Below are 25,684 nucleotides of genomic sequence, written 5' to 3'. Positions count from 1 at the left end.
GCCTTGCAGAAGTGAAAAACTAAATTAGCAGTTTTTCACTACCAGGACATGTTAAACTTAAAAGTAAATGTCCAACTCTTTAAATACACTGTACCTTGCCATTGGGGCCAACAAGGGCCTTCCTTAGGGGCCACTTATATGCAATAAAAAGGAAGGGTTCGGCCTCGCAAGTGGGTGCTAGGTCAAAATGGCCATTTAAAACTGCACACACAGGCTTTACAATGGCAAGCAGAAGATATGTTTGAAGGGATACTGTCATGGGTGGCACAATCAGTGCTGCAGGTACACTGCCCCGAAACCAGTCCCAGGATGCTTGTTTCTGGTCCAGGGAGGACCTGGTCTGGCAGTTCAGACTGGACCCTGTCCATGGGGAGCAGGGTTAAGACCAGTGCTTAATTTTTGCTTGTTGTTTCCGGTGCTGAGCACCGGCACTTATTTTTGAGGGCCGGGGCTTGATCTTCTGCTTCAAGCATTTGCTGCGAGCAAAAGACACGGATGGGAATGGCAGAGGAAGAGAAAAATGAAAAAGCGTCATAAAGGGAGAAAGCAGAAAGCTGCCAGAGTGAGCTGAAGGGGCAGGTAGTGGCTTTAAATGGATTGAAGAGGCCCGAGATGGCTTCAGGATTATGCTGCCTCAGTATTCTGTGCTTGCACATTTAAATGCAGCACCTGTGTATTTGTAAGAGGAGGACTTTGGGCACTGGTACGTTTTTATTTACAAATTAAGCACTGGTTAAGACTGATTTGCATATGGCTGGGTCCAAACTGGAATGGCATGATGCTATAGTGCACTTTACTAGGGACTTACAAGTAAATTAAAAATGCCAATTGTGGTTAAGTCAATGTCACCATGTTTTAAAGTACAGACCACCTGCAGTTTAGCATTGGTCATCAGTGGTAAAGTGCCGATAATCCTAAAAAACAGCAAAGAATGAGTCATGAAAACAGGAGATCAGAGGGCAAAAAAGTTAGTGGAAACAACATCAAGGATGCCAGTTCTAGCAACGCACCATCCATTATAACTTAAATTTATAATTTACTCACCACATTCAATTTAATATAAATCACGCACCTCTGTATACAGTTTTGTCACCTCACTCGCCACACTACATTAACTATAACTCATCATTTCTCCATTCAGTGGATATACCCTTGCATATTATGTAACTTACAGCATGTGAAATCAAAGCATTGATAACTCTTAAGTGACATCATTTCTGAGAACGCATGGTAGAGTGGGGAGTCACAGTTAATGTCGGTGGTAAGTGAGGTGACAAGACTGTTTATAAAGGTATATGACATAGTAAATTGAAGGTGGTGTGTAATTATAAGTTATAAGTTTAGAATTGTCAATGTTTTATAGTTTAAGCTGGGTTTGTATAGAAAATAAAAATGCATTTTTACTAACTTTAACATCTTTAACCTTTGTTTTTTCATTGAGTATATGTGTAGATTTAAGGTAAGAAAATGTGGAATTCAAAGTAGTAAATCTATACTTACCTTCTTGTATGTTGCACAATGTTTTTTTATGTCGATATTTCGGCATGCAACCGACACCAGGCTCATGTCAAATCAGTGCAGCTTTCATCTTGGGCTTGATTTTTTGAGTCACTATTACTTTTGTTGCTTATTTAATAGCACTGTGGCAAATTCAAACTTGGGTGGAGGCTCAGTCATCCAGGTGAAGCAAAGGATCACCTAAACTACTGCGTTTTATAATGTATATAAATATTTATTTTAGAACATTCCCTTTCTCAATTTCTATCGTTCTGAATGATCTGCACCCAGGGCTTAAGTTGTGTGAGTGCAGGTGTCAGTGGTTTTACATTCTAGACTATCTCTGGATCAAGTTACATTTATATTTTATCATGAATAGACAGATGGTGGAAGATTGTGCTAATTCTGGCGTTCTTTTGCTATGGTAAAGAGTTTACATTCAGTAGTAGGTATTTATTGCATTGCTTATCTGTCTTCCCAGCTTTTTGGTAAGCATCTGATAATATTTAAGTGTGTGGCTTGTCATAATGATTATGAAAATGGATTTGTAAAACTATTCCAACAGACCCGATTCATGCGGGAGACCACCGATTTTGTAGGCCATAAATAGCTTTATTTTAGCATTCTCACGCCTGAAATTGCCTCTACATAAATGAAAGCCTATGGGGGAAAATACAGCCCCCTCCTCTATTTTTTTTTTTTTTTTTAATCTCCCTATTACTCATTTCAAAATGTTGGCATGTACATACATGCCAACATTTTAGTGCAGGCAAGTGGGATTTAAAAAAAAATATATAGTCTGGAGAATGTATTTTCCCCATTGACTTAGGGCCTCATTACGAGTCTGGCAGTCCGAGGACAGCCAGACTCACAGTGACAGTCCGATCGCCACATTACAACCCTGGCAGGCGAACTCGCCGTCACTGCTAGGAACGTGGTTCCTGACGGGTAGACGGTAGTCTGAGTTGTACCCAGCCACGGTGGCACTGAACTCAGCGCTTCTGCGCTGATTATAACAGCTTTTCGCCAGCCTTTCCATGGTGGTCACCCCGCCATGGAAAGGCAGGCCGAAAGCCAGTGTTGGGGGCCACAGTGAGGCCCCTGCCCCGCACCATCAGAATGCTGGTGTGCTACGGTATTGGCCTTGACTCAGTAATATAGCAGTGTTCCCACCGGGCTGACCGGCGGAAACATTGTAATACAATGTTCCCGCCTGTCAGCCCGGCAGGAACATTGTAACATGACTAGTGGGGACGACACCAGCCTCAGAGTGGCATCCTCCCTGCGGCATTGGCGGACCTGTGGTGGAATCGCCAATGTCGTAATCAGCCCCTTAGACTGAAGCAGAGGTAATTTGTCTGTCTATTGGCACGAATGATGACAGACAATCAGTATTTAATTTTTGGCAGTTTAATAACATAGCACAAAGAAACAAAGCTGTCTTGTTTTCAGCAAATCATGATTCAGAAATCTGACTTGAGTTTCTGCATGCAGGAATCGGGAGGGGGCAGTCAAGGCTTGAAATCAGTAGTCTTCCACCTAATCAGAGGGTTGGTTTTGTATGCATGTATGTTAAACACATAGCAAATAACAAATATACCACCGTTTGTAAGCAAAAGGAATAATTAGTAATGAGTGTAATATCTCTGTTTTTTTAGGGACTATATGGGTGGTGGTGCCTGTCCGAGTAAGGCAACGATTAAAGGAAAGACTGTAATTATAACTGGTGCTAATACTGGTATTGGTAAAGAAACTGCATTGGAGTTAGCCAAACGAGGTAAATTTATGTATTATTTGTGTTTGTCTCAAATAGAAGCCAAAGGTTTCTGGAAATTATCATACTTACTAATCAAGTACACAAATGTGAAGCTGTTGCACAATCATGTCTTAAAATTCTGTCTGTGTAGTAATTTCAGAGCCAAATGTGGGACGCATTGCAAGGTAAATAAGATATAAAGTCAATAATTTTAAGAGAAAATACAGTAATACATTACAAAATGACATAAAGCAGTAGTTCTTAACCCTTTGACTTCTGTGAACCCCTCTTAATCATTCCTGGAATCTGGGGACCCCCACTAAATCATTATGGGAATCCGGAGTCCCCCACATAGCCAATATTGGAGTCCGGGGACCTCCACTTAGTCAGTTTTGGAATCTGGGGACCCCAGCCTAACCAAATTGGATGATTTGAACCACAAAACAGTACACAGAACTACAGAAAGAAGCATTCGTCAATCAAATACACAAATGATGAAATATCTTATTTAATTCAAGGCACATATAAAAAAATCAAAATGGAAAGGTTAGAGCTTTTCTAAATTCAATTGAGGCCATCCATTATCCATATTATACTCTGTTAGAGGCACTTGGACTGCTTCCAGGAACCAATCTGAGGATGCCAACTTAGGGCCTGGTTATGATCTTGGTGGACGGGGTTACTTTGTCACAAAAGTGACAGATATCCTGCCCTCTGTATTAAGATTCCATTATATCCTATGGAGATCATAATACACGGATAGAATATCTCTCACGTTTGTGACCGAGTATTCCATCCCTCAAGATAATCAGGCCCTTACTTTTTAGCCTCCGATTTCGAATTCCTTCACCTTACAGAACATTTGAACAATTTCAATTTTACTTCATTTATTATATTCAGTTTATTAACTTGTTAACATTATTTTCTTTTCTAAGCAGTCGTTGACCCCCTGAGTACGTATGGCGGACCCCCAGACGTCCCCAGACCACAGATTAAGAGCCACTGACTTAAAGCGTTTTAAATAGTTTTGGAAAAGTGACAGAGTCTGCTACAAAAGCAGTATATTCTTTGGTGGAATACCAAAATCACCTTGGTACTATTCAGAGGTGCCTTATGACCAATTACTTCATTATCTTACCCATCACCATCTAAAAGGAATTTAGAGAAGGGCAGTCAAAAAACACATTTGGGTTTTCTGCTGAAGTAGCTTTGTGTCGCAAACATGCTTGTACAGTCTCTAGTTACACCTGTCTTTTTTCGGAAATAAGGCCACAAAAAAATAATTGATCTTAATTTTTGCCCGTGACAGGAACAGAATGGTGTCCTGTTGAATTTGAATCACCACGCCATATAACTTCAGATCTGGAGAGGTCAAACTGCCCTTCAACAAAGCGCTTTTCACCTTTTTTTCACAGAAAACTACTTTATATTTCTGTTTAAACTGAACCAACAGGAACTCAGGGGCATAGCATCGCGGCTGGGGGGTGGGGGAGGGGGGTGCTTGTGGTGTTAAACCCCCCCCCAATGTATTTCCTGCTGCCATGTAGAGCTGCTCTCAGTCAGGTATGGTGAGGTGTCTGTCGGATTTCACAAGGCATTTTTCCATACAAACAGACAAAAATGCACACATACCCACTCCCTCTCTGTTTTGAAAGTCTTAAATAATGTTGGTTATTTTAACAAATATTGTATTTTCTCTCACTGAATATCCCCACACATCCATAATCTTCACCCTTTCCACTCCCCCCCAAACCCCTTTCATTCTCCTTTATTGTCTATAATGTATCTATGTTAGCAAGATATCCCAGAGTGATTGTTGGGAAATCTGAAGCTCATAAACAGAGTGATCCTAAAAAGAAAGGGAAAGCAACATTTGCAGAATATGGGCAGGAGTAGTTAACAGTTAAAAGTGCAGACAGTAGGTATAAGACTGCTAAAACCAGACATAATAGTGTTTTATTACTATTACTACAATCTGGAGACAACATTTGAATGAAGGTCAGGTGTTGTATTCAAAGTGCTGAGTCATAAGAGTGCCATGTGCTAAAACGTGCTGAATAATCACACTAGCGATATTACAAAAATACTGTTACCTACATCGGGTCCCGGACAGTCACATCACAACGGTATTAACAGAATTTGCCTTGCAGCCTGCCCATACTGTGTTCTCATTAGCAAACAGAGCGAAAACATGGAGAGTGCTAGCAGTTAAATGCTTAAGCAGCACGCATAAAAGCCACTGACCTCCTTTATGATTTAGAGATTACACACTCTAAGCACATAAGAGTAGAGTTCATACTACAAGCACACTCCAGAATCATACCCCTATGACCCTGAAGGGATTGGCTGTGAGACTGAGTTCCTTAACAATTTTTCTGCTTTGTCCAGATTTTTTATCAGGCTGGCGATTACTTATGGGTGAGCATCGTTCAAGAGGAGGTCAACGGCAGCCTGTATTGTCCGTGTCCCTTATTTAACCCCTTCGGTGCCTGGCCTTTTCCACCTCAGGTGCCAAGCCTTTTTTTGGCTATTTGGGGTAGTTTGCGCTTAGGCCCTCATAACATTTTGTCCACATAAGCTACTCACACCAAATGTGCGTCCTTTTTTCCCAACATCCTAGGGATTCTACAGAGACTGAGACTTTGTGGGTTCCCCTGAAGGAGACCAAGAAAGTAGCCAAAATACAGTGAAAATTTCGTTTTTTTTCCCAAAATGGGAAAAAAGGGCTGCAGAAGAAGGCTTGTGGTTTTTTCCCTGAAAATGGCATCAACAAAGGGTTTGCAGTGCTAAAATCGCCATCTTCCCAGCTTTCAGGAACAGGCAGACTTGAATCAGAAAACCACATTTCTCGACACAATTTTGGTATTTTACTGGGACATACCCCATTTTTACTATTTCTGCTTTTAGCCTCCTTCCACTCAGTGACAGAAATGGGTGTGAAACCAATGCTGGATCCCAGAAACCTAAACATTTCTGAAACATAGACAAAATTCTGAATTCAGCAATGGGTAATTTGTGTATATCCTACAAAGGTTTCCTAAAGAAAATAAAAACTGAAATGAAATAATATTGAAATTGAGGTGAAAAAAAACAGCCATTTTTCTCTACGTTTTACTCTGTAACTTTTTCCTGCAATGTCAGATGTGTTAACGCAATATACCGTTGCGTCTGCTGGACTTTTCTGGTTGCGGGATATATAGGGCTTGTAGGTTCATCAAGAAGCCTAGGTACCCAGAGCCAATAAATGAGCTGCACCTTGCAATGGGTTTTCATTCTATACCGGGTATACAGCAATTCATTTGCTGAAATATAAAGAGTGAAAAATAGGTATCAAGAAAACCTTTGTATTTCCAAAATGGGCACAAGATAAGGTGTTGAGAAGCAGTGGTTATTTGCACATCTCTGAATTCCGGGGTGCCCATACCAGCATGTGAACTACAGGGCATTTCTCAATTACACGTCTTTTTTACACACTGTCTTACATTTGGAAGGAAAAAATGAAGAGAAAGACAAGGGGCAATAACACTTGTTTTTCTATTCTGTGTTCCCCCAAGTCTCCAGATAAAAATGGTACCTCCCTTGCGTGGGTAGGCCTGATGCTCGCGACAGGAAGCGCAACATGGACACATCACATTTTTACATTGAAATCTGATGTGTTTTTTGCAAAGTGCCTAGCTGTAGATTTTGGCCTCTAGCTCAGCCGGCACCTAGGGAAACCTAGAAAACCTGCGCATTTTTGAAAACTAGACACCTAGTGGAATCCAAGATGGGGTGGCTTGTGGGCCTCTGACCAGGTTCTGTTACCCAGAATCCTTTTGCAAACCTCAAAATTTGGCTAAAAAATACTTTCTCCTCTCATTTCGGTGACAAAGTTCTGGAATCTGAGAGGAGCCACAAATTTCCTTCCTCCCAGCATTTCCCCAAGTCTCCTGATAAAAATGATACCTCACTTGTGTGGGTAGGCCTAGTGCCCGCGTCAGGAAATGCCCCAAAACACAACATGGACACATAAAATTTTCCCAAAGAAAACAGAGGTGTTTTTTGCAAAGTGCCTACCTGTGGATTTTGGCCTCCAGCTCAGCCGGCACCTAGGGAAACATACCAAACCTGTGCATTTTGGAAAACTAGACACCTAGGGGAATCAAGGATGGGGTGACTTGTGGGGCTCTTACCAGGTGTTGTTACCCAGAATCCTTTGCAAACCTCAAAATGTGGCTACAAAAACACTTTCTCCTCACATTTCAGTGACAGAAAGTTCTGGAATCTGAGAGGAGACACAAATTTCCTTCCACTCAGCGTTCCCCCAAGTCTCCCAATAAAAATGATAACTCACTTGTGTGGGTAGGCCTAGCGCCCGTCAAAGGAAATGCCCCAAAACACTATCTAGACACATCAAAATTATCAAATACAAAACTACCTGTTTTTTTGGGGGTGGGGTTTGAGGTGCGACCTGCGTTTTTGGTCATGGGCTCAGCAGCAGCCTAGGGAAACCTACCAAACCGAGACATTTCTGAAAACTAGACGCCCGAAGGAGTCCAGAGAGGTGTGACTTGCATGGATCCCCCAATTATTTCTTACCCAGAATCCTCAGCAAACCTCAAATTTAGCTAAGAAATCACTTTTTCCCACATTTCTGTGTGGGGTCACCGCACCGGAACAAATTTCCTACCACCGAATGTTCCCCTCAGTCTTCCAGTAAAAATGATACCTCACTTGTGTAGGTGGGCCAAGAGCCTGTGACAGGGAAGAGCCAAAAACATGTTGAAATTGAGGGGGAATCAAAGCAGGTCCAAAAGGGCAGTTTGGAAAAAAACATTTTTAGGCTGACAAGTGCAGCAGAAATTTTATCGGTATAGATGGGACAATGTTGGGTGGTAGGAATTTTGTGGATTCCTGCAGACTCCGGAAGGTTCCATCACAAAAAGTGGGAAAAATTTGTGATTTTCAGCAAAGTTGGAGGTTTGCAGGGCATTGTGGGTAAGAAAATGGTGCGGGTGCATGTGAAGCACACCACCCTGGAATCAACCAGATGTTTAGTTTTCAGATGTGTCTTGGTTTTGTGGATTTTTCTACATGGCAGCGTCCCAAAGTCAAAAAAGTGCAGCCCTCACCATTCCAAGTTGGACGATTTTGAGAGTTACCAAGCTCTCATGGCCCAAATGTAAAACCAAAACCCCAAATTATCAAATGTCTTCTTGCTAGCCGTGGGATAAAATGTTTTATTGTGCGAGGGGGAGAGCTGAAAGACTGTTACCCCCTTCAGTTGGGGTGCGGGCATAACCAGGCCCATATTGGTTGGTAGCCACTACCCCACTATTTTTAGTTTTTTTTTTATTGCCCGCCTGGGGTGTGAATCGGGGGTAATTGCCCCATCTCCCCACTGGTGGGCAGAACAACTTTGGCCCCATTTTTTGGGGGTGGGGGTATGGCCACTTACCTTATTTTGAAAAAAAAATCTTCTCTGGTAGGCTTTCTGCCCCCCTTGGGGGCAGATGGGCCTTCCAAAAATAGGCCGATCTGCCCCCAAGGGGGGCAGATATGGCCAACAGTAATGTGCCCCCATGGGGACCAACCCTTGCCCAAGGGGCAGCCCCCCAAACAAAACACACACATGCACACAAACCAATCTCTGGTGTCTAGTGGTTTCTGGACCCCCCCACCTGCCCCCCGGGGCAGAAATGGCCTAAAAATGATTTGCCCCCCCTGAGGAGCGGCCCTTGCCCAAGGGGCCGCACCCCTTATGTTCATTTAAAAAAAAATCCCTGGTGGTTTCTGACCCCCCCTAATTATATTAGGCTGATCTGCCCCCGGGGGGACAGAAATGGCTAAGAAACAATTTGGCCCACCAGGGAGCGACCCTTGCTGAAAGGGTCGCTACCTAAACATAAAAGAAAAACAAAAGAAAAAAACAAAAATCCCTGGTGTCTAGGGGGTTTTCTGCTCCCCCTGGGGGCACATCCGATCTGCCCCCGGGGGGCAGAAATGGCCTGAAAATTATTTCCCCCCCTGGGGAGCGGCCCTTGCCCAAGGGGCTGCTCCCCTTATGTCCATTACCTAAATAAAAAAAAATCCCTGGTTTCTAGTGGTCATTTCTGCTGCTCGATCGCATCCCGATCAGGCAGCAGAAATGCTTGCAGAGACATGAAAGGAAAGGCCTTTCCTTTCCTTTCATGTCTCTGCTGGCCCCCTCCTCCCAAGCGGAAGAGAAATGCTAAGCATTTCTCCTCCGTAATTGCGCTGGAAGCATGCTGGAAGCATGCTTTCAGCGTGATGGGAGGTGACCTCTGATGAGGTCAGCACGCTTTCCCGTGCTGACGTCATCAGACGTCACTCTGGGGGTCAGGGGGTCGGCCCTCGGGGGGAGCGTCCATGCCTTCCATGCCGAATGGATGGCGGCTTGGCCCCCGGCTGCACTGTTGGAATCCCGGGCTCTGTTCCATGAGGACCCCAGCCTGATGTACTGCCTCAGGCCCTCTGCTGGTTTGAGGTAGGTAAGAGCGACAACACTGCTGCCCTCGAGCCCTTGAGTCCCCCTGGGACGTGTGAAACACCATGAGGCGGATGCCAGCGGGATTGAAGTGAGGGCCCACTCAGCGCAGTGATTGATGGCGTGGCACACAATTGCGGCGAGCAATTGGGGGCCAGTGAACACTGCAAAGACTACTGAATTCTCTTTTTCCCCCGGAGGGGCCCCTCCTTCACTGCCTCCAACCCAGAGGTATGTGAGGAGGCACAGTAAAACACATCCTGCTGGGGACTGACAGAGACATCAGTGCGCAAAGGTACACCACGCTGCAGAAGGACACCGCAGGAGCTGGCACCCAGGTAGGTGTTGCGTGGGGCCCATCCACCAGTCGCCTGCATGACACAGCTCCCCTCTGGTCCATTGCTGGGGAGCATCAAGCCCTACGCAAGGCCGCTAGAACTGTACCTGCAGGTTTTTCTCCTCTCAGGACACAATAGGTGAGCCACTCAGCCGCGCTGCCCAGCCTCATGGACCTGATCAGCCCTATTGCTTCGTACTTTGCCTGTCTGTCTGCGATACCCTCGCTTGTTTGCAGAGATAGCTTACTAAAGCTCCTGCCAGACTCGCACCCCGACCAGATAGAGCTTGTGCCTCAGCCACTCTGTGCAATATACCGACTGGGCTCCCAAACTTCATGCCCCTGAGGCAGACCTCCCTGGTGACCCACATTATGGACAGGCTCCGCACCATCACCACTTTGTCGACACCTGCAACTCAGCACCTGTCCCTACACCCGATCCCATAACTCAACCAGACAAACTAGACCTAGTGCTTGCAGCCATAGAGCACTCCCGAGTTTCAGTGGAGACACACCTGATAGCCATGGCCCATGAACTTCAGCTTCCTTAGAGATGGCCACCACAAACTTAAGGATAAAGTAATCGAAGTTGAACATCAGATTACCAAACTCCAACATGTGGTACAAGGTAATCAATGCAATATACAGGAGCTTCAGGATTGGATCCGCCTTCTAGAGGGATGACCTGGAAGGTCGTTCCCGAAGGAGTAATATCCGCATAGTTAGGCTACCAGAGGAAACCGAGGGCTGTGAACTCCTCCAATATCTTGAGAACTGGTTTAAATCCTTTACTCCGGCTTCTGAACTCACATCCTCCACACCGGGAGAGAGAGAGCACTGTGTATCGTCCCGTCGGCCCATACCTGGGCCCCTCCCGCCCCATGCTGGCAAACCTTCTCCACTTCAAAGATCGTGACACAGTCCTCCGGGCTGCCCGCCGATCAGGACCCCTCAAAATAGAGGATAAAACTATTATGCTCTTCCCAGACTACACAAATGCAATACAGCAGTAAAGATCCTCTTTTCTGGAAGTCAAATGTCGACTTCGCTAGCATGGAATCCAATACTCGCTTTTATTTCCGGCCTGTCTCAAGGTAATCATCAGTGATACTACCCTATTCTTTAGTAAACCCAGAGAGGCCTGGGACTGGATGGAGCAACACTACGGGTCCACACCATTAGACCCTTTCAGAACCCATCAACCTAAACCACAACCCAAGCAAAGTAAGTGCGTCCGCTCCCAGGCAGGAAAAACACAGCCAATTGCAATGATTGTGTCTCCTAACCTGGAACAAATCATTGAGGACAGGCGACTCGCCCTGCAGGCAGTGGCAAACCTTATTCCCCATAGCAACAACACTGATGATGACAGAGATCCACACTTATTTACCTCAGATGAAGACACACTCATGTCAGAAAACTGTCAACATGGACCTCATTCTTGACCAGAATCCCCGCCGCTGACAACAGGCACTCTGATATTAGAGACTGTAACATGATAGATTGTATTAAATCCTTATTGCAACTCCTCTACACACTTGTCATCACCATATCATTACATATATCTGCTTTTCTCTCCAGGTGCCACTCAAAGACCCCGCTTGTCACCACACTACCACCAACAGAGCATCCTTAATGGGCTACAGCACAACACCAACGCGCTAGTGTTCACCCTCCCAGAATTCTTTAAAGTTTTTTATGAAGAATGGCTATGTTTGGGTGAATTGCCGTTGCAATCGGCTCTACCTGTTTTAACCATCACACTATTCTACATGATGTCCCCCTCCCCTCCCTAAATTGCGGCCACCTTGCAACACCAATCACATACACATATGCTTGTACAGGTTGGGTCCCCACTGAGTATCCCTAAACCACCCGCAGTCCTACAATTGATGCTAACCAACAATCCAAATGCAGACTTCCTATGATTTATAGCGACTACTCAAGTTAAACGTCAGGGGCATGTACACTGCCTGTAATTGACATACAATATATTCCTACTTGAAAAGACAAAAAGCACACATTGTTCTCCTGCAGGAGACCCACAGTATAGCCACCGAGCTCAAATATATGCCAAAACCTACTCAGCCTATGCCTGGGGAGCCCTGATTTGGATTTGCCTAAGTATCCTCTATCAGGTTCTGAATGCCACCATAGAGGCAGGAGGTCGATATGTGCTCCAAGAAGGCCGACTTGAGGGGCGTCTCATCCTGCTCAGTAGCATTTATGCCCCCAACACTACCCAAGGGGACTTTTGGGATACTTTATCCAATGTTCTTGCTCACAAAACAACTTTTCCCTGGACACTCGGAGGAGATTATAACTGTCCACTAGATCTCTACATAGACAGATCTCACCCCTCTCTCCAACGCTCCCCACCACACTCCCAAACTGCGCGCTTCGCTAACTGGACCAGACATTGGTCTTTAGTCAATGCATGACACCTCCAATACCCAACAGTCAAGCTTTACTCCTTCTACTCGATACCACAACTGCATGTATGTATCGACCGATTCTTATGCACAGCCTCACTGACCTCCCTCCTCCGACATACAGATTACTTAGGATGCGCGACCTCAGACCACAATGCCCATTACATAGGTATAAAACGGACATCAGCCAGGCCGCCAATACCCACCTGGCAATTACAATCCAACTACCTAGACAACCCGGCCTTTCATGCAGAACACAGCGCCCACATTCATTGTTTCTTTACGGAAAACCATGGTACAGCTTCAACAAAGCTGGTGGAGTGGGACACCTTTAAGGCCAATATCCATGGACACTGTATACATCACGTGGTAGGAATACATAGAACCCTAGACAATTAAATAATATCCACCAAAAAGCTCACTAACCACTTAAGGAAGCTGAGGATCAGAATTCCGATGACACATCCTTATTAATAACGGCCAAAACCAAGCATACACAATTATTGGAACATCTTTGCCGCTTCACTGCACTTCACTGTGTTTCACTGCATACACCTCAAAGGCGCACCGGGAGAAGGACAGGACAGGTCGGCTATTGTAATGGCTTACTAAACAAAACTAAAACTCAAACCTGATCACTGAGCTACTCACTCTATCGGGTACCACAGTCTATACTCAAGAAGGTATTCTTCACCTCTTTTACACCTACTACTCAACCCTTTATAAAGCTCCACTGGAAGCTCCACCGATCCCCCAATAGATTACTCTTGATCGGTTCTTGCGGACCTTCCGCTACCTCGCATCCCTACATCTACACAACAAGCCCTTGATGCTCAGATAAGCTCTGAAGATGTCACTCAAGCAATCACAGACTTAGCTCACAGCAAAACCCTTGGCCTTAATGGTCTTCCACTTGAGTACTATGACACTTTCCACGACACACTAGCACCCAAACTGTGCACCATGTACGGAACAGCGTTAGACCTGGAAGAGCTCCCCTCGGTGCTCCAGGAATCCCTCCTAATCCCAATTCTAAAACCCCGACTCACCCATCCTCATATTGACTGATTGCCATCCTAGGTTCAGACTATAAAATAATGGGTAAGATACTGGCAGACCGATTTGCGAGAATTCTTCCAGATTGCATCCACATTGACCAAAATGGCTTTGCGCCAGGCCGTAGCACCTGCCAGAATATTTGACAATTGTTCCATATCCAGGATCAAGTCCAAGGGCAGTTTCCACACTCAGCCTGCCTGATCCTGGATATGCAAAAAGCATTTGATACCCTATCATGGCCAAACCTCTTCCAGGTACTCTCCAGAATTGGGATAGGACTGTGTTTACTCACATATACACGAATACTCTACACTAATCCAACATCCTGCATCCACTTGGTAAACTGTATCTTCCCCTCATTTCCAATGAGCAGGGGAACCCAACAGTGTTGCCCCCTCTCCCTTCTGATCCTTGCGCTCGCAAATGAACCATCAGCTCTCCGGCTTTGACGCGAGGGCAAGACTTGGGGATACCACTAAAAGACTGAACTCATGCAGTGTCATTATACGCAGGCGACCTCCTCCTCTACATATGAGACATAACTCTAGACCTAACCTCAATCCGCAAGACTTTAGACAAATTCACCAGAGCCACTGGGCTTTGCGTGAACTGGGATAAATCCACAGTCTACCTCCTAAACTCTAACCAGTCACCCATCCTTGTGTGCCTAGGCTACACTTCCTGCCGATGGCAGGGACAAGCTACTCGTTAACTGGGTGTCCGGTTATATCACACCTTAACGAACATATTCGAAGGCAACCTACGACATGCACCTGTGAGCATTAAAATGTAAATGCTTTTCTGGTGCTCACCCCCACTGGCCGCTATCGGTAGAACAGCCTTGCGAAAATTATCATATTACCACGTCTGCTATACTATTTTACCTGTCCCCCCATATACCCTCCCCGCTCCTTTTTGAAAGAACTTGATTCGCTCCTAAGCGACTTGATTTGGGGAGCGGGCGGCACCGAGTGGCCCTCTATAAACTCCAACTCCCACGCCTATTGCTCCCGAAAACCCTGGCCCTCCCTCCCCACCTATACAGGTGACAGTGGCACACGCCTGCATGTCCAGGATTCACCGTATTGCCCCACGCACACTGCCATAAGCACATGCACTTCCACTTGAGGGCCTTCCTAGATTTTCTGGTCACTACTCCCACAATGAACTGATCCACTGGACGACTCATCTACTCAACACGGCAGTGGACCTTTTCCAGTCAAGTCCTTTCCTTTGCTCAGTTGACAACAGATTATAACATTCCCCCCCCCCCCCCGGACAGTTCCTCACACATCGATAACTCACCCACACGTTCCGCGCCCTTTGGAAAGTGACAACAACAGAACCCGAGCCGCATCACATACTACAGACAATACTAACAATGGGGTCTGGTCGACACCTTGTTACCTGGCTCTATAAGGATATCCAAACATTAACTGCAATGCCTCTAGATAGACTTCGCCGTATTTGGGAGGTTGAATTTGGGGGTCCATTCCACTATAAAGAATGGACCACCGCTCTTGTATTCCCACAATGCGTATCACGCAACCCCCGTTTTAAAAACTTACAATTTTATATGCTACATCGAGCATATCTCAATAAAGCGTAAATAAATTGTATTTTCCTACATGCGGGAGCGCACTGCCCACGCTGCCAACTCCCCAGCACGACCGACAACACATGCTGTGGTCCTGTCCCGTCCTACGCTTTTATTGGCAGTTCATGAAACCCTTCGACATGTTACAGAACTTTCGGACCTGTTCACATGGGAAGCAGGCTCCCTAGGTATTTTTAAACGGCTCCACAATACAAAGTCTGTAATTGATTTGCATCCTTAGTACTCCTACTCGCCAGACGCACACTCACTATGCACTGGCGCCCCCCAACACCACCTACATTATCAGCCTGGCGAGGGCGGTTCCGAAGTAGGGGGCAGCAGAAGAAGATACCCTCCTATGTGAAGAAGTACGTGGCCTTCGCAAATGCCCTATTTCCCTGCAATAGGCCACACTCTTGTCACAATTCCTAAATACACCAATGATACTCCCTCCCCTGCTGCGACCCACCCCTAGTCCTGAAGACCTATATAAAATATCACTCATCTGATCACTATCCTTTCTTTATCCCCATTATACCACTATTCGCCACTCGCAGCTCACACAACCCACCAGCATAGCTGCCACACACCCTACAGCACCATTTAGGACATATGGTACCTGGCCGTACCCTTACACCTCAGTTCTTTGAATTAAAAAAAGATGTATTAAAAAAATGGAGCAGTATGTTGAGGGAACTTAAAGAGTGATCTAAAAATAGAACTCCTGGCATTATTAAAAAAAGCACCAAGTTTCCCCGGGAAAGCTTCTGTGCTGTGCCCCAATGTGGGATGAGTTTGGCCTTCATTATCTTCAGTAGAGATTCGAGAGTAGGCTGTTTTGTCCTTTTGAAGATGGTTTGAAAGGCAATTTGTAGTGAAGCGGATTTTGGTTTTAGTGAATTCTGGTTTAAGTGGCCTTCTTTGTCGTCTAGCCAGCATCCCAGATATTTGTATTTTGTTTGCTGTAATCAGATGGCTGTTGTTAAAATGCTAGGTGCTGTTTTTCTCTTTTACGGCCAAATATCACGATTTTTTTTTTTTTTTAATGTGTATCCCTCTTTCCATTTGAGCTGCCATTATGTTGTAAAACATAAATCAGCCTTTGGAGCGCCAACGCTGTTTGACTTAGGAGAACTACGTCATCAGCGTAGATCAAAGAGGTGATAGGGCGATTCACCAGTTTAGGTGAATTGCTGGTTACGGAACCTAGCAGAGGTGCCAGATCGCACATGAGCAAATTAAAAAGGACCAGGGCTAGGACGCACCCTTGCTTGAAGACTTTTTCCGTTTTTATCTTGCCAGACTGCTGAGTTATTTCCCAGTTTTTCTCTGGCCCAAATGTCAGAATAAAGTAGTTGAATGCCACAAAGAAATGCATCGGGGATATCCTAGGCTTTGACCAGTGCAGCTGGGGGATAACATGGTCAAAAGCCTTGTTGTAAACTACAAAGCAACAATAAAGAAGCTGTTTTTTTTCCTTATCTGCTTTGCCACCAGCGTCCTGATAGTCACAAGGTTATCAGTGATGCCCAGCATGGGTCCAAATCCAGTTTGGTTAACAGAGATCAGTTTTTTTAACTTGCCCATGGGGCCAGATCTTCCAGTAGTAGAGAGACAAATAATTTTGCTTCAACGCCCAAGAGTGCTTCAAGATTAGTGGCTCTATAAATACTCAGATATTTGATAACTGATATAAAAATACTGTTAGTTTGAGCATGAACAGAGCACCTCAAACTTACTGCTTTTTACACTATGCCCGGAAAGACGTCGAAAATTCATGCTCAGTTTATCCCGCACACTAAGAACTGAAATAAATTAGTGGTATGGCTCAATTAATGTCAGCTTACAGAGCAAATTTCCCATCCATCTTTTATAGTAAAAGGCAACTATAGGCCAGATGTACAAAACATTTTTATGACTGCAGGCACTCTAATTTGGAGTTTGTAGCTGCAAAGATGCTTTTTTTAATCTACCAGTCCTTTATTAGGAGTCAGTAAACTTTTACCAACACCTACAGTGGGATTGCTACCCTATACCTATTCTGTATTATTTTGAAGGGGCATTTTGCCTGGGGGCCTGGGGGGAGGTGGTTTAAATACCAAACCGGTATGTGATGTAGCAATGTTTTTCAACCATAATCCTGTGGCAAACATTGAAAAGTTAGACTTCTGAGTTGGGGTGGTAACCCACTTACAAAAGGAAATGGGTCCATCAGAGACCCGTTCCTCTTTCTGTCAGTAAATAAAAGTTTGCTGAAGGGTTGGCAGCAGCCCTGCAAATCACAGCCAACTCTCAAACAAGCTATAAAAAAAGTAAAAATATTTTTTTAACACATCACCGTTTCCTTAAAGGAATAAGGGCTGCATTTAAAATATTTAAAGGAGATCACAGGCATTGTGGTCACTGACCCAAGTAAGCCATCTTCCCTGTGATGATCACTAATCGCTTTTTGTTCCCTCCAGCTGTGTGACCCAATAACCAAGATCCATCGCAGCATGCGTCCCACTAAACCAGGAAACATCTTGCCATGCTGACTGCAGCCAGATGCACACTGTTCTGCTTGCTGACCAGTAAAGGACGCTTACAGAGGAGGTCCGAAGCATAGACATACACCTGATGAGAGCTGCATGACTTTCCCAAAATGCCTCAAGCAGAAGTTTCTCCCTGTGCACTGCCTAGAAAGAGTGCATGTGCTGCATTTTTAATTTGCTTGTTATAGGTTCCTAAAGATGCTGTTAGCGCAGAGTCTCTGCTTACTGCAGAGAATTATTTGAAAAGCTGGAAGACGGCACCAATTGGCCCAGTATGTGTTTTCTGGCACATGCCCAGTGCCCTGTGCTACAGAAAAACGAGAACACCATGATTGGTGACATCAAGTGTATGTTGTTGAAGCTTGACCATCTCTCCCTCAGCTACATAACCAGCAATTTATTTGTTCAGTTTTTACAGATCTAACAATCTGTTGCATTTCCTGTAATTTCCAGCATTGGATGATTTTACAGTGCTTAATGCCCTATTGTAATTGCTGACCGGGTAGTACATTGACATGCAATAGGAAGGACAAGATGTTGATTGTGCAGCCTCCTGAAATTGTCAATTTTTTTCAGTGTTGATGTCTTGTGAACGTTGAACGTATGGTGGCTGTGCATTTGGTTATGTACTAGAAATCTGGGCAAATGTACAAATTGAATAAAAATAGCAACATTTTAAGGTTTATGTTCAAATAATATTTTAAAATTTTTTGGGCGAATGCAGGAGGCAAAATTATTTTGGCTTGTCGGGACATGAATAAATGTGAGGAAGCAGCAAAAGAGATTCGTGGAAAAACTCTGAGCCACAACGTTTTTGCAAAGCACCTTGACTTGGCATCTCTGAAATCCGTCAGTGAATTTGCACAGAAGATAAATGAAGGTCGGCTTAATGGTTTCTTTTTTTATATTATTCCCAATATTTGTTTCTCCTTATATTTGTAATGATGAGAACTAATGTATAGATCAACTTTTAAGAAGTGTAAAAACGAAATCAAAAAGACAGTTTGTTATGTCGCCTTTTGGACTAGGCATCCAGTACTTTGCTTGCATTGTAGCTTTTTTGAAAGGACAATGCACCAATTCGAACCCAGGCTGCTCCAGTTCGTAGCAATGTATTGATATTGCAAGGTTTGTAGGTGGTTTGAAATTAACATAGTTTTACTTGGAAATGTTCAATTTCCTGTAGGTTTTCAAAATAGAATTCAAACAATAAATCATTCCTTGGATAAGTGACGTGTGGAGGAGAAATCATGAGGTGAGAGTGGTCAGCTTAATGTGTTTGTTAAAAGACCAGCAGTCTTGGGTTTTAGGGTCCCAGGCCCAATACATGCCTATCTAGCTGGCAGGGATTTCATTTCCTATAATAACTCTCTAGTTCTGCTCGCCTTTTTTGTCTGTCTTACATGGAACCATGTGCATGCCACCCATTCAGTGTGCCTCTTCTAGAAATATGCAGAAATGGTCACTACAAGCACACCTGGAGTAGAGGAGTGAGGTGATGGAACTGTGCCACAGGGTTTCTTTTTATGCAAGACGTCCAGTGTTGTAGCAGGTTTTGGGAAATTGGGGGTACAGCCGCAGCACTATATTGTGCAGTAGAGGTTGGTGCTTTCTCTCTTTATTCTTGTTTTAGAACATGTTCATTAAATGTGTAGGGTTACACGAGGAAAGTGCTCCAAGCTCTAGTTCTGCCACAGTCATGACAACTCAATTTCTTCTCCAGCCTTCACAGCTCCAGTCCTTTCAGTTCTAGCTCTGCTTCAAAGTATAAGCAGTCCTAGTCTTACTCCGATCCAAAACTTAAGCTATGCAAGAGCAGTCTTACAACGGGGATCCAGCACCCTGGAGATTTTTTAGGACTTTTGGCTTTATCCTTCTGGTACTGTCAGGCTCCCCTTTTCAGAGGGCAACTTCTTTGTCAACGCTGTTAAATCCTGGACAGGCAAAATGTCTTCAGAAAAGGGTTCACTTTGCTTAGAGCCTCTAAGAAAGAAGTGGAAACCCAACCCCTGCGCCCAGCATTTGTAAAGATGTGATGGGACTTTTGTCTTGTGTAATTTTATACACTCCTAGCCTTTGAATGCGAAAAATCTAACTGACCCTGAAATGTTATTCCTGTGGTGTTCGGCATGTTTACATGAAGTTAGCTTAACAAGATGCTCTACCCTGAAACCTTTAGCCTATACTTTTTATTTGTAGGTATTTTACATTATAGAAATGCTCATATATTTGTATCTGTTCTTTTACTGTTGATGTCTTATCTTAATGGTTGGAATGGAGAGGCTATAAAATGCAGATTTTGACTGCACACACGTTTATTGCATTGCACATAGTAGCTTTGGGGGTGCAAAGCTGTGATCTTATTTTGTCAAACTGGTAATTCTACTTTTTGAAGTATTATGATTTTCGTCTTCTTTTCTTTTTAACAGCTTTCTCTGTTCTCTCACATGTGCAAGTGATCTAGACATAGGCCCATACCATTTTTGTTAACACATAAAGCAGCCAGTTACCGGTCCTAGCTTTGGTTATGACTCTTCAGGCCAAAGCTGTTTCCAACAGGCTTCGATATGCAACTTGCTTCATGCATAAATGCTTCCTTTCTCTAACAGTTAAACATTAACATATTAGCTTGATCAAAGGAGAGGTCGGGGTACATGGTTATTATATTGTCTTTAAGGCGAATCCCGCAGACCTGTTCTCCTTTGTATATTTGTGAATGTCCACAGACACCCGATAGTTCTGCTTTCTATAGAGGTACCCGCTCACTTTACAAGAGAAAATATCTCTTATTCATTCTACACAAACACGTGCTTTATCAGAATATTGACTACTTTAAATACTTAAGTGCAGTTTTTGGGAAAGATGGGCTGTTGAACAACTAAACTGCATTGAGTGGTGTGGCCACACGAGCTGCAGGATCCTGTTCATCTCCATGCACAAGAGTGAAGTCCTCCACCCCTACCAAGATGACGTTTGAGGAATTGTAGGAGCACATTGTGATGTGAGACATGGCAGTAGAGTCTCAACAGTGGTAGCAAGAATTTGGTGGCTATGGAGGGTGAAAAAAAATAATTTGACGTCCTTGGTATTTGAGTGCGATCTGGTTACTCAAGAGGTGGAATTGTGAAGGAACTTAACAGAACCAGGAGCAGCAGGATAGATTGTACTTTGGGTTGTTGTACTCTGCAGGAAAGGAGCGGCAAAGGCAGGCCACCATTTTCCTCCCAAAACGGTTACACTGCATGTCCTACATTCCAACGAGATAGCCCAAGTAAGGGTTCACAAAGTGGAAAGTGCCCAAGTTCTTCCTTTTCAAAATCTGTTACTACCGTACAAGATAGAGCACTGCAAAATAATATTTCGACTTATATTGGAAAGATGCAGTGAGGGTCGTTGTTGGGGACCCTCGGTTTCTCTCTGAAACGAGACAAAAGCGCTATCTCAATCCCAGATCTGCTCTTTGGAAAAGGACTCATCACCAACGCCTTTCAAAGAGGAGAAAGGAGCGAATGCATGTTGAAGGGCGGAAAAAAGACATGTCATCAATGGAAAAAAAGAGCATGAAAAAGTTGTTAGATTGAGAAAAGAACAAAGATTTTTGAAATTCGAATGTAAGAAGTAAAGAAAGGGTGGCACTTGTTAAGAATCAAGTGAATGTGTGGGCAAAAAACTAAGCAAATTTGAAACAGCATGTAGGAAGGGGATGCCACGGGGATACATAATTTCAGAAACGTACAGTGACCTCACTCGTGAGGTTGGGGGTAGAAGTGGAACACCTTGATAATTTGAGGCTCTTGTGTAATCTGAGAATCCTTGACTGGCCAGCAGTTAAGCAAAGTTTGATTCTGAGAGATATGATTGAGTCTTTTCATGATTTAAAGTGAATCCTGCCTCAGATGCAAGATCTTCTTGTCTTTAGCAACTTGAGTTCAGGAGAGGGGTCCGAGGTGCTATCTTCGCTGTGTTCCAAAGAGAGGACGTTAGGCTGCAACGATGAATAGGAGTTTTTCAATCATGGTTGCATTATTCAGATTAAGCTGTAGGAGAAAAAAAAGGCGTTATCCTTTAGAGCACAGGCTTCAATCCTCTACACACCCACTCTTCTAGTGATGACACCTTCTAGTTTACTCAAGTGGATGGGGTTACCGGATTCATAGAGAGACTCAAAGACAGAGAACTGGAAAAATGAGGGGAAAGGGAATGAAAGAGCCAAGAGGTTAAACACTTTAAGAGGATCACCGTGTAGCCACGCCAAATCCGGTCTTCCTTTGCTTCTCTGGGGATGGTGGAGCAGACGTTCTTCGAAGTTTGTATTCCATTCTTGTATTTAATATCCATGCCAGCCCACTACAACTGTAACACAGGATTCTTTTTTTGTTTGCTTTTAGGTCTGGTCTTTTTTTTTTTTTTTTAAATATATTTTTATTAACATTTTGTTTTTACACAGTTTCATATTTGTTCATTTTACATGCATTTTTTTGCTTATGCTGTTATATTCTTCTTTTTGCTCATTGTTTGCACTCTTTATTATCGTTGGTCTTAACATTTATTATTCAATAAATTGTGCACATTTACTTGTTAAGGTATATTTCCTTTCTGCAATTCGCTGTTCTGTGTAATCAACAATCAAACAACAAACTTGGACCCCTTCTTCCTTGTAACTTGGGAGAGTGGTGCTCGGGGTTAGGTACAGGAAGGTAAGGGTGGTGGAAGAGGAAGGTGAGGGGGAGGGAGAACCCGAGGTATGCAATGTACAATTTCTATTGACAATCGTATTGAGTTAGTTGGAGGTAGGGAAAGGAGGAAGGGGAGAAAAAAGAAAATCAAGGGACCTCAAACGGTCAACTTTACGGCTTCGTGCGAATGGCTTTTGTGATTGCTAGCTTGAAGGTACTATAATGTGCCCGTTTTTGAGTGAGGGAAGATGGCAATCCAGGGCGCACCGGCGCACAGGTAGTCCCACCTAATTGAGTCGAAGGCCTTTTCAAAGTCCACTGCTAGCAGGGCCCCGGTTGGTGGCTTCGATTCACTGGGCATATGTATGATAGAGAAAATACGCCTAAGGTTTAGGGAGGTACTGCGACCAGGTATGAAGCCGTTCTGGTCAGGATGTATCAAGGTGGGCATAAGAGGCAACAGCCGGTTGGCCAGGATCTTACTGAGGATCTTAAAGTCACTATTTAGCATTGATAGTGGGCGATAGTCTGTCACTGATGCCTCCTTGCTGTTTGTTTTAGGAAGTGGCACTACCAGTGCTTCACGCAATGTATGTGGGAGTTCTCCGTTCTTTGCCGATTCCGTATACATTTCTATCAGCCTGGGGACTAGTAAGGTTTTATACTTTTTATAAAAGTCCATAGGAAGACCATCTGTTCCGGGGGTCTTCCCAGGGGCCAACCGTGCTATTGCCTCAACCGTCTCATCCGCAGTCACTGGGCCCCCCAAGCCGACCCTGTCCTCTGGCCTCAATACCGGTAAAGGTATCCGAGTTAGGAAATTGTCAAGGGTCCCCCTCTCCATGCCTGTGGGCCTCCTATATAGGTGTGTATAGTAATCTCTAAATGCGTCGTTAATGGATTCTGGGCTAAGTCTGCGTGTTCCCCCCCTGTCTAGTACACTTGCAATAGGGTCACTATCTCTGTTCGGTCGCACCAACCATGCCAATAGTCTACCAGATCTTCCCTCCTCTGACTGTATGGATGCCCAGTATCTTTGCATACTATGGCATCTAAGTCGCTCTTCAGCTTGGGAGTGCTCTCTACGTGCACGATCGTACTCTTCATCCACTTGCCCTGCAGGGCCCTGTCTCAGCTCCCCCTCATGTATGACCCTCTCCAGCGCGTTTAATTCTCTCTCAAGCGTACGTTTTATCCCCACTGACTGTCCAAGGCAGTGACCCCGCGTTCCCACTTTGAGAGTCTCCCACTCTATGCCTCTGGCGGAAGTGGATCCCTGGTTAGTTTCTATATGTTCTGTTAGGAAGCATCTTAATTCCTCCCTGTATGCCTGATCTTCAAGCGCTGTCGGGAGCATTCTCCATGACGGTATGGGGGGTCTTTCCTGTGATACTTTCAATGTCAGTAATAGAGGGTTGTGATCTGATATTGTGCGGGCAAGGTATTCAGCATGGGTCACTCTACGAGCCAGTCCCGCAGTGCAAACTATCCTATCGATTCTGGTGTGTACCTGGTGAAGACACGAATAATCCCTGGTCGCTGGGTGTTGTAACCGCCAAGCATCTACCAGCCCCCAGGCGTCTAGCCACCCAACTAATTTTTTTGCTGTTTTGGTTGATGTTGCTCCCTGTAGTGGGGGGGTAGATCTATCTAGGTCAGTGTCGAGCACTGCGTTGAAGTCTCCACTTACTAGTAATTCCCCCGTGCGTTGCCGTGTAAGGTGCCTAGACAGGTTCGTCATAAATGTTGTTTGCTCCTGGTTGGGGGCGTATATACAACTCAGGGTCAACTGGAGTCCCTGAAATTTCCCTTCCAATATGACAAACCTCCCCTCATTGTCTATGTTGGAGGAATCGATCGTGAAGGGGACCCCCGCCCTAATCCAAATCAGGACTCCCCTTGCGTAAGCTGAATATTCTGTGGCAAACACCTGTCCCCTCCATCTCCGCCTTAGTTTCTCTCCCTCTCCGGGTGCGAGATGGGTTTCCTGTAGCATAGCTATCTGCACCCCTCTCCTTTTTAGAAAGGAAAGGATTCTATGTCTCTTAGCAGGAGTACCCATCCCCCTGACATTCCAAGTTATGATATTGTAGTCCGCCATCCTATTCTCAAGGCCTGTTGTATGAAGGGTCGGCACGCCCAAGGCCCCGATCGATTCCCCCACAAGTTTGTACCTTCCTCATGCTCGTACCATTTCGCACGTGTAGCCGACATAACTAATAACCGCAAACCCCAACTCCCCATCCCCAGGGCACCTCCGGAACTGTAGGCTGCCCAATAAGTTCTGCAACACTGCAAATTATTCAAACACATCACCGCAATACTCGCCAGTCAGGACTGACAGGCAAGAGTCAGGTCCGGGGGAGCGGCCAGGTCCGGAGGGGCCATTTTGCTTCTTGTCTTGTCTTGCCTTTCAGCGCTGGTGCGGGTACAATCTATGCAAGTTCGTCAGCGGTCTGCGGGGTCACTCTTGGTGCGTAAGTCGAGTCCCCGGAGCCATCGGGCGAGGACACCACCGTATCGTCCGATTCTTCTTCGGAGATCTCCCGGGGCGGCGACTCTCCACCCACCTTGGCCGCAGCCTCCAGGGCCTCTCTCTTGCCAGTTTCCCTCTGTGTCCGCGTTGGTGCTAATCTCTGGCGGTCTCTGAGTCTTTTCCCCTTCGAGGCCCGCCGGGTCCCGCTCACCCCGCGGTTTTCTGGTACTGGTCGCGTCGGCTGTGTCCCCGATCTTTCAAGCCATTCCCATGCCTCCTCTGGGGTTTGGAAGAACGTGGTTTTCCCCTCCGCAATCACTCGTAGTCTTGCTGGGTAGAGCAGCGAGTACTGTATCCCCTCTTCTCGCAAGGTTCTTTTAACGGCTAGGAAGGAGGCGCTCTTGTTTTGGACCTCTAAGGTGAAGTCAGGGAACAATGTCGCTTCGCCATTGGCTACTTTAAATGGGCCCATTTCCCTGGCTTTCTGCAAGAGGATGTCTCTGTCCCTGTAGTGCAGGAGTCTAGCTATTACTGCCCGCGGTGGTATGCCAGGAGCTAGTGGTCTAGCCGGTACACGGTGAGCTCGCTCCAGTGAGTAGAAGGGGGTCAGACATCCTGGTGCGACAGCTGTGCTTAGCCATTTCTCCAGAAACTCCACCATATTCGGCCCCTCGGCCCCTTCAGGGAGGCCCACCACGCAAATGTTATTCCTCCTATTTCTGCCTTCTGCATCTTCAGCTCACTGTTCAAGCTTCGCCACTCTGCCAGCCAAGGAGGTCACCTCCGCCGATACATCATCTTGTTTTGGGACTACTTCCGCTAGCGTTGCCTCCGCT

The 25,684-nt window shown here is 45.1% G+C and overlaps 1 protein-coding gene across 4 annotated transcripts in view; it reads left to right on the top strand.

Annotated features, from left to right (window-relative positions):
• RDH13 (retinol dehydrogenase 13) overlaps positions 1-25,684 on the top strand; it is a 198,673-nt gene that overhangs the window by 61,670 nt on the left and 111,319 nt on the right. For 2 of the 4 annotated variants that reach the window (XM_069235145.1, XM_069235144.1), the window contains exons 2-3: positions 3,156-3,274; positions 18,421-18,576. In XM_069235145.1, coding sequence (XP_069091246.1) covers positions 3,156-3,274; positions 18,421-18,576 — 275 coding nt within the window. The remainder of the gene's footprint in view (positions 1-3,155; positions 3,275-18,420; positions 18,577-25,684) is intronic. The other 2 variants (XM_069235146.1, XM_069235147.1) reach the window with 2 other exon arrangements.

Source organism: Pleurodeles waltl, chromosome 5 (assembly GCF_031143425.1).
Source record: "Pleurodeles waltl isolate 20211129_DDA chromosome 5, aPleWal1.hap1.20221129, whole genome shotgun sequence".
In the NCBI taxonomy this organism is placed as follows: domain Eukaryota; kingdom Metazoa; phylum Chordata; class Amphibia; order Caudata; family Salamandridae; genus Pleurodeles; species Pleurodeles waltl.
This window is presented reverse-complemented; position numbering and strand designations above follow the sequence as displayed.